The sequence below is a fragment of the Fukomys damarensis genome, unplaced genomic scaffold, assembly GCF_012274545.1.
Source record: "Fukomys damarensis isolate Sample0158 unplaced genomic scaffold, DMR_v1.0_HiC HiC_scaffold_7, whole genome shotgun sequence".
In the NCBI taxonomy this organism is placed as follows: Eukaryota; Metazoa; Chordata; class Mammalia; order Rodentia; family Bathyergidae; genus Fukomys; species Fukomys damarensis.
This window is the reverse complement of record NW_022900919.1, coordinates 43,781,030-43,791,362: the sequence shown is the minus strand read 5'-3', so window position 1 is coordinate 43,791,362 and position 10,333 is coordinate 43,781,030. Positions and strand designations below refer to the sequence as shown.

Here is a 10,333-nt window from a genome sequence, read left to right as displayed (position 1 = left end):
AGCTCGCGCGCACGCCGCCGGGTGATCGCAGGCAGGCAGGCAGGCAGCCCTCCAGTACATACTTTTGACACTTTTGTCGAAGATCAAATAGTCAAATGTGTCAGGTTATTTCTGCTTCCTGTATTCTGTTCCATTGATTCATGTGTCTGCTTTTGAGCTAATGCCACATTTTTTTAAATCAGTGTAGCTTTGCAATATGACTTCAAATCTGGAATTGTGGTGCCTCTTGCTTTGTTCTTGTTACCCAGCATTTCCTTTATTATTCTGGATCTTTTATATGGGAAACCCGAAATGTAAATAAAGAGCAAAATAGAAGAATTAATAGGAGGCAGGGAGATAAATCTTTTTCAAATGAGAAGGAGATCAAGAGATGGAGAGGAGAGAAAAAAGGGATTTAAAAACTAAGATATTTTGACCCAGCGTCACAGAGGAAGCTGGCCACCACTTGCATTCACCCAGTAGACCCGCCTGGCACCACAGAGGACCCCAGCAGTGCAGGTGCCAGTACAGTGGTGTTTTAGAACACCTCCCCCACACCATGAACAAAAAGAAGGCCTCTTTGAGGATCCTAGATTAAAACTGAAGCCAACAAGAAAAGTGAAGAAAATTTGTGATAAAGGCACACCACACCACCATAGTTGGTAAGTCAGAGGGATAAGCACCTCACAACTGGTCTAACTTCAGGGGAAAGATAGCTGGAACCTCCAGTAGAACTTTGCAGTGTTCAACCCAGCAGGAGGACAGAGATCTCAACTTTGGCCTTGCAGCCAAAAATCACCCTGAACCTCAGGGGACAGCTGCTGGCTTGCTGAGACTAATTAGCTTAGACCTGCACATGCTGTCTATTATGTCAACAGAAGCATACCCTTAAGGAGGCCCTCTATTTTTATTTGTATTTTTATTTTCAAAGTAATATTTTTCAATTATCTTTAATCATTTAAAAATATTTTAACTATCTTTTTCTTTTCTCAATTTTCCCCTTTTTTAATCTTCTCTTTCTTATCTTCTTTCTCTCTCTGTTTCTCTCCCACCTTGATTTCCATTACTTTCTCTTTTTGTTTTTGTTCCCATTCTAATTTGAATTTCTTTTCTTTCTTTTCCCTTTCTTCTCTCTTTCCTTATCTCAATTGTCATTAGTGGATTTTGTTTGTTTGTTTGTTTGTTTTTTTGGTACTGGGGATTGAACTCAGGTCTTTGCACTTGCAAGGCAGGCCACCAAACTGCTGAGCTAAATCCCCGGCCCTCAATTGTCATTAGTTTCAAAAGAAAGTGATTACAGTCTCTAGCCTCTCTATTGCTGTTAGTTTGTTCTGTTCTTGGGAATATTTTGTTTTCTTCTCCTCTTCTCTTCAACAACTCCCTAGAGTTTGTGTGATCTTCCTGTGTCCTCTGACCTCACTTCTAAACTTTCTCTATCTTATCTATCTATCCATCCCTCCCAACTCCTTCTAAATTCCCAACCTGAAGAGTAAAGTTGCTATATAAAAGAGTTTATTCACTATAAACATATTATGGAATGGTCCACAATTTTGATTTCATTCACATAGTTAAAGGTGATAGATTAATAAATGCCACAAATTGTCATTTTCTAAGCTGTGCTGGATGCTATTGTGTTGTTCATTATATCACTTGGGCTATGGTATTGTGATTGATCTAACAATTGTCCTCCCTGGTATAAAGAAAATAAGTTTGCCTCAGAGACATTCGAGATTCAAAATCTAAATTGGGAAAATTGAAGTATTGACCCAGGAATTAAACCAAGGACAGCACCAATGACAAACATAGAAATTAGAAAGCATTTAAACAAGACACAAACCCAGACTTCCACCCCACCAAAGCTAAACTCTGAGGGAAAAGTCTGACAGTCAACCATCTGGAAACCCTGAACAGATAGCACAGGAAATTAAAAAAAAAGAATAAATGAGGCTCTACAAAAATTCAAAACAGAAATAATTTGCCAGTTAACCGCAGAGATGGTGAGCACAATGAAAGACATGATTAGAGACTCTAGAACAGAAACAGATTTTTTTAAAAAAATAGATGGGTTCAGAACCATGATGGAAACCATGAATGTCCAGCATAGGAAAGAAATGGAAACCTTCAATGCCCAACATTGGAAAGAAATGGAATCCATGAAACAGATTCAAACAGATATCCAGGAGATTAAAAGCTCTATAGAAAGCATTTGCAGCACAAAGAACAAATGTGAAGATAGAATTTCAGATATAGAGAATAGCTTTGGAGTCAGTGACCATGAAAAGAGAGATCTCTTAAAAACAGTAAGGGCCACAAAGGACTATTATCAAGAATATATAAAGAACTCAAAACAATCAGCCCCCCAAAATATAAAGACCCAATTCAAAAATGAGCATCTGAAATGAACAGCAATTTCTCAGACAAAGAAGGAAAAGCAGCAAGTAAATATATGAAAAAATGTTCCATATCACTGGTCATTCGAGAGATGCAGATGAAAACAACACTGAGATTCCACCTCACCCCACAAAGAATGGCTGCTATCAAGAAATCACACAATAACAAATGTTGGTGGGGTTGTTTGGAGAAAGGAACCCTTCTCCATTGTTGGTGGGAGTGCAGACTGGCGCAACCACTATGGAAATCAATATGGAGATACCTCAAAGAGCTTGGACTGGAGATTCCATTTGACCCAACCATCCCTCTGCTGGGTATCTTTCCAAAAGAACTAAAAGAATCATATCACAGAGAAGTATGCGCACCCATCTTTATAGCCACACAGTTTGTAATAGCTAAATATTGGAAACAGCCCATTTGCCCATGTGTGGGAAACTGGATAAAGAAGATGTGGTTTTTCTATAAAATGGAATATTACTCAGCCATAAAGAACGAGAAAATAGATTCATTCATAGGAAAATAGATACATATTGAAGATATACTCCTAAGTGAAATAAATAAGTCACAGATGTTCAATTACTGAATAGTTTCCCTGGTGTGAATAATCAGTAATAATACATAAGATCCTAATAAGATTGCTGACATTTAGAAATGGGAAGAAAGGAGCTAAAGGTGTAGGGAAGGTGGGATGGGTAGGGGAAGGGTAATAAGAGAAAAGAAAAAAATGTGAGATAATGAAAAGATGAAAATAAAGTGTTTGTAGATGGGGAGGGGAGGAGAGGTGAAGGGAGGGCAGGGGTAAGGGGGGAAAAATGGGAATCAAGACTTGTCATGTAGAGGTACAAGATCCCAACAATGTATGTAACTGTACTGTATCCCCAAAATGTACCAATTAACACAATTAAAGCTGAAAAAAAAACAGTAAGGGCCCATGAAAAATCAATCCAACAACTCTTAGATGGTGCAAATAAGAATAATATTAAACTGATAGGAATCCATGAAGTAACAGGAGAAAATACAAATGACCTACAAAATGTTCACAGAATTAATGATAGAAAACTTCCCAAACAGAGGGGAAGAATTTGACATACAGATAAGTGAGGCATTTGGACTCCAACTAGCCATGATCAAAAAAAAAAAAAACTACACCTAGTTATATAATAATCAAGATCCTGGAAACCCAACAGAAGAATAAAATACTACATGCAGTTAGCGAAAAGAAACAAATCACATGCAAAGGAAAGCCTATAAGTATCACAGCAGACTTCTCACACAAATCCTCAAGTCAAGGAAAGCCTAGAGTGAGGTATTTCAAGTCCTAAAAGGAAACAACCTCCAACCTAGACTGTTGTATCCTGCAAAACTCTCATTCAAAATTGATAGGGAAATAAGATACTTCCATGACACAGAACACCTGAGAAATTTCAGGAACACCAAACTGTCATTCCAAACACTTCTAAACAATATCTTGGAAAAATAAAATAAAGACCACCACTCCACAAGGGCCAACATAGCAAAATATACCAAGCAAGGGAAGAAATTAAAGGGAGAGATTGAAAAATTTTAAAAAATGAAAGCACCAACAACAGGGAAATAATATGACAATGAAAAGCCAATACACACCAGTTATAACCATCAATGTTAATGGCCTCAATTCACCAATCAAAAGAAACAGGCTGGCACAATGGATTAAGAAGCAAAATCCAACAATATGCTGTATACAAGAAACCCACTTAATCCGTAAAGAAATTCAGAGACTGAGAGTAAAAGGATGGAAAACAGTTTTCCATGTGACAGGAGCCCAAAAAAAAAGCAGGGGTAACTATCTTATTTGCAGACAGAGAAGATTTCAAACCAAAACTAATTAAGAGAGACAAAGGAGGCTACTACATCCTTGTATAGGGAATAATACAAGAGGAAGAAATGAGCACCAAATACTACAGCCCCAACTATACAAAACAAATATTAATGGATATGAAAAACAAAACAAGCACTAATACAATTGTAGTGGGGGACCTAAATACTCCACTGACACAACTAGACAAATCATCTAGACAAAATAGCAACAACAAAATACAGAAAGGAACCAAGTCTTGGAAAAAACAGATTTAGTATATGTCTACAGTGTTCCATCTAACAAAGTCAGAAAGTACATTCTTTTCAGCTACACATGGGTCATTCCCCAAAATAGACCACATGCTAGCTCATAGAACATGCTTAAGTAAATGCAAAGGAATTGAACTCATCCCCTGTATATTGTCAGACCATAGTGGAGATCAATAGGATAAGAAACCGCAAGAACTTAACAAACACATGGAAATTAAATGACACCCTACTGAACAACCATTGGTCACAGAGGAAATTAGATAGGTTCAATAATTAAATGATAATGCCAATACAACATACAGGAATCTATGGGACACAATGAAAGCAGTTCTATGAGGAAAATTCATAGCAGTAAATGCCCATACTAGGAAAACAGAGAAAGCTCAAATAAACTACCTAATGCTTAACCTTAAACTCCGAGAAAAAGAAGAGCAAGAGAAACACAAAGCTTTTTAGGAGGGAGGAAATTATAAACATCAGAGCAGAAATCAGTGTAATGGAGACAAAGAGAATGATACAAAAAAGTCAATGAATCAGAGTTGGTTTTTCAAAAGAATAAATAAAATCAATAAACCCTTAGCCAACCTTATCCAAAAAAAAAAAAAAGGAAAGAAAAGGCTCAAATTCATGTAATTAGGAATGAAAAAAGGGAAGGCACAACAGATCCACCAAAAAATACAGATGATCATCATTACCTACTGCAAAAACCTATACTCTAATAAAATGGAAAATACAGAAGAAATGGGCAGATTTTTAGACACATATGAACTTCCAAAGTTCAATGAAGAGGATATAAAAAGTCTAAACACCCCAATTACATTCAATGAAATTGAAAATGTAACCAAAACATTACAAACAAAGAAAAGCCCAGGCCCTGATGGCTTCACTGCTAAATTCTACAAGTCATTAGAGAACTATCATCACTACTCTTTAAACTCTTCAATGAAATTGAAAGGGAAGCAATACTTCCGTATTCATTCCTGGAAGCAAGTATTACTCTGATTCCAAAACCAGGGAAAGACCCAACCAAAAAAGAAAACTACAAGCCAATCTCCCTAATGAACATAGATGCAAAAATCCTTAATGAGGGCCAGGGATTTAGCTCAGTGGTGCCGCCACCTGCCTCACATGTGCAAGGCCCTGAATTTGATTCCCCAGTACCACAAAAAACAAACAAAAATGCTCAATAAGATACTGGCAAACAGAATACAGAAGATCATTAAGAAGATCATACAAGGGCTGGGGATTTAGCTCAGTGGTTCCAGTGCCTGCCTAGCAAGCTCAAGGACCTGAGTTCAATTTAAAAAAAAAAATCATACACATTAACCAAGTTGGATTTATCCCAGGGATACAAGGATGGTTCAAAATATACAAATCAATAAATATAATACACTATATTAACAGAATTGAGGAAAAAATATGCTCGTCTCAATAGATGCAGAAAAAGCATTCAACAAAATTCAACACCTATTCATGATCAAAATCCTACTGAAGATTGGAAGAGATTGTTTTTATCTCAACCTGATAAAGGCTATCTATGAAAAACCAACAGCAATATCATATTAAATGGCCAAAAATTAAAAACGTCCATGCTAAAATCAGGAACAAGACAAGGATGTCCACTGTCACCATTCCTGTTCAATATATTTCTAGAAACATTAGCCACAGCAAATGGGAATAAAAAGAAATAAAAGCAATAAAGATAAGAAGGGAAGAATTTAAACTGTCACTAGTCACTGATGATAGGATACTGTACAGAGAAGATCCAAAAAACTCTTCCAAAAAACGGCTAGACTTAATTGACAGATTCAGTAGAGTAGCAATATACAAAGTCAATACTCAAAAATCAATAGAATTCTTATACACAAATAAGAGACTCACTGAGAGAGAAATTAGGGAAACAATTCCCTTCACAATAATATCCAAAAAATGAAATATCTAGGAACCAATACAATGAAGGAGACAAAAGACCTCCACACTAAAAATTATAGCACTCTAAAAAAAGAGATAGAAGAGGATATAAGATGGAAAGACATCCTTTGCTCCTGGTTAGGAAGAATTAACATAGTGAAAATGGGCATACTTCCAAAACTTCTATAGAAATTCAATGAAATCCCTATTGAAATCCCAGTGGTGTAAAGCTGGGCATAGTGGCGCATGCCTGTAATCCCCACACTTAGGAGACTGAGGCAGGAGGATTGCTGTGAGTTCGAGACCAGCCTGGGCTAAATAGTGAGTTCTAGGTCAGTCTCAACTACATAGTGAGATCCTGTCTCAAAAAAAAATCCCAATGGTATATTTCACAGAACTTGAGAAAACAATCCAAAAAATTCATTTGAAACCAGAAGAGACCTAGAATAACAAAAGCCATTCTAGACAACAGAGATATGGCAGGGGGTATCACAATTCCCAACTTGAAACTATACTAGAAAGCCACCGTGATAAAAACAGCATGGTACTAGCAAAGAAACACACCCAAGGATCAATGGAATAGATTAGAAGATTCAGAAACATCACAAGACATACTCAGCTACCTCATTCTTGACAAAGGAGCCAACCATCCTCACTGGAGGAAAGATAGCCTCTTTAATAAATGGTGTTGGAAAAACTGGCCTTCAACTTGCCGAAGATTAAAACTAGATCCCTATCTTTTACCATGCACTAAACTAAAATCCAGGTGGATTAAAGATCTAAATATCAAAACAGAAACACTAAACTTACTGGAAATTAAATTAAGTAGAACTCTCAAAGACATTGGCATAGGAGAAGACTTTATGAACAAATCCTCAGCAGCATGAGATCTCATTGTATTAATTTTTTGCAGTGCAAGAGAAATCACCAATAGAGCTAAGAGACAACCTAAACAGTGGAGAAAAAAATTTACTAGCTGCTCCTCAGACAAAGGACAACTATCTAGAATATATAATTAACTAAAAAAAAATCAGACCCCCAAAATAAAAAAACCCAATTCAAAAATGGGCATTGAAATGAACAGACATTTCTCAGACAAAGAAGTAAAAGCAGCAGATAAATATATGAAAAAATGTTCAACACCCCTGGTCCTTTGAGAGATGCAGAAGAAAACAACACTGAGATTCCACCTCACCCCAGAAAGAGTGGCTGATACCAAGAAATCAACCAGTAACAAATGTTGGCAGTGTAAAGGAACCCTTCTCCATTGTTGGTGGGAGTGCAGAGTGGTACAACCACTGTGGAAATCAATATGGAGATACCTCAAAGAACTAGGATTAGAGATTCCATTTAACCCAGCTATCCCTCTGCTGGATATCTTTCCAAAAGAATTAAAAGAATCATACCACAGTGATATATGTGCACCCATGTTTGTAGCAGAACAGTTTGTATAGCTAAAATGTGGAAACAACCCAGTTGCCCACCAATTGGTAACTGGATAAAGAAGATGTGGTTTTTCTCTAAAATGGAGTAGAGCCATAAAGAATGATAAAGTAGAAATATACCTAAATGGATGGACATTGAGGCTATACTCTTAAGTGAAATAAATTGGTCACACTTGAGTAAATACTGAATGGTTTCTCTGGTGTGAAAATCAAAAAGTATAAATAAGGTTCAAATGGTATAATTGGGAATGTGAAAATGGCAGAAAATGGCTAAAGGGGATGTGGAAAGGGGAGGGGAAAGGAAAGGGAAAAGAAAAAAAGGAAACAACATCTTTGCAAATAGGGAAGGGTGAACGGGTTGAAGGGAGAGCAAGGCTATGGGAAAAAAAAAAAACAAGACACATCATGTAAAGGTACAAGATCCCAATGATAAATGCAATTGTATTGTTTGCTTTAAATGTACCAATAAACTTAATGGAAAGAAATTGAGATGTGTTATGTACATGTAAGAGGTCCCCACAAGAAATTTAATCATTATATAATATAAACATATACATACTAATAAAAAATAAAAACTGAAAACAAATAAAAAAAACAAGAAATCTTTCCAAGTAGCCACATCTAAAGGAAGTTTGTCACTAGAAACTAATCTGCTTATTCAAGGATTCACAGGTGCTCAATTGGGACAAAACCTCAGTGATCATCAAGCTCTCTCTTACAGTGCTTCCTGAAATCTACTTACAAGACAGAAATGACCCAGCTACCTACAAGAAAAGAAGTAAACTTACCTGAGCTCCTAATGGACTTGTGTATGGTGTGGAGTGCTGTGGGTAATATGAGGCTGGCCTGGATAGTAGGCTGTTTCTCTTGCTGCACTCTGCAGGTGAACACCCGCTCAGGTCCTTGCACTGATGTGTTCACCAGTTGTGAGCTTTTCTTTGTGTAGGAGCCATCAGTATTCTTGAAAATAGGATCCTCAGTTCCCTTGAGTATATGGCAGTCCTCCAGCCAGGTGAGGTGCACATTATCTGGATAGAATCTTTGCACATGGCAAGTAATGGCCACCAAGCCAGAAGAGACTGGAGAGTGTGACACTGTCACTGCAGGGGGCACTGAAAAAGTCCAGAGAAAGCAGATAGTTACAGTCCCTGGGGATGGGGTCCTCAACTCAGAGGTAGGCTTAGAGCCTGTCATCAAGGAGGATTTAGATATTGGTTAACAGAGGGAAATGCATGGTGAAATAGCAGTGTGAATGCATAAGGGAGTTCATTTTGGATGGATGATGGGTGGATAGATAGATGGATGAATGGCTAGATGAGTGGAGGATGGAAGGTTGGGAGAATTAATGAAAACATCCCACTCTTTCTTTTCCACTTTGGAATTAAAGATGAAGCATACATTCTATTAGGAAGCTACAGATCAGTTGATTCATTCTATGACTAGATAATTCTGATTTGAAGAGTCATAGATACTGTTTTAAAAGCCAAGATATTTCTAGTTACTAGTATTTTACATAGGAAGGAACTTTAGTTTGAAGAGGAACTTGCCTAAATCACCAGTGGCATAAATCAGATTCCTTAAGAGACCTAATTCTTTTACCATTATGCTACTTTGATAACCAAACTATAAAGCTATAAGCAGTTATTATTCCAGGCTTCTGAAGTTAGGGTCAAATACTTCTAGAAATTTTAAACAAATCTTCAGCTATAATAGAATATATTGACAATGAGGAACACTGGATGAATTTTTAAATATTATTAAACATGATGCATTTCAATAGATTTCATATGAACACACTACATAGTGCAGCTGTAACACTAAATTAAGGGCTAGGTAATCTAGATTCTGGGACCTGTGCTAATACCATAGCCAGCAAGTCTTTGTGCAAGTCATTGTCCTTCTGTTTCCAAGATTCTGGATCTAGTTTAGAGATTCCAGGTCTTAGTCAAGGGTAGAGAGAGTAAATCCTTACATAGCACTGTTTGAAGGAGCTAAGGACATCTAACCCCAAAATATCCATTCCTCCTCCTCAACCCTCCTAGACCTATAAAACGTTATCCAAGCCGCTGCCAGTGGGTTAGATGGCCAAGATAAGACATCATCCCCTGAAGCTGACCACTGTGCTCAGTTTCTCCCTTCGGCACCCAGGCCCAACACAGGGATTCTTGCCAAGCAAAGGGCAAGACCTGAGAAAGGAGGACCAGGATGGCAAAGGTCTGGTAATATAGTGGTGCCAAGGGGAACTGGTTAAGGTGCAGTGTCACCAAGCAAGTGATCTACTCTTGTGGCATGAGGTCTTGGGCTGCATCAGGAGAACAGAGGCCCATATACAGTTGCTGATAATATTCCCAAGCACTGTGTGGCAGTGTTGGAGGCAGTGTGCAGAAGAAACTTATACAAGTCAGCATGGTGGTACCTATAATCCCAGCATTCTGAGAAACTGAGGCAAGAAGATTAAAATTTCAAGCTCAGTTTGGGCAACTTAGTGAGACCCCGTCTCA

The 10,333-nt window shown here is 37.6% G+C and overlaps 1 protein-coding gene across 1 annotated transcript in view; it reads right to left on the bottom strand.

Moving 5' to 3' along the window:
• Nucleotides 1–10,333, bottom strand: part of LOC104853181 — a 46,255-nt gene that overhangs the window by 7,327 nt on the left and 28,595 nt on the right. Inside the window, exon 8 of the mRNA XM_010611063.2 lies at nt 8,621–8,944. Coding sequence (XP_010609365.2) covers nt 8,621–8,944 — 324 coding nt within the window. The remainder of the gene's footprint in view (nt 1–8,620; nt 8,945–10,333) is intronic.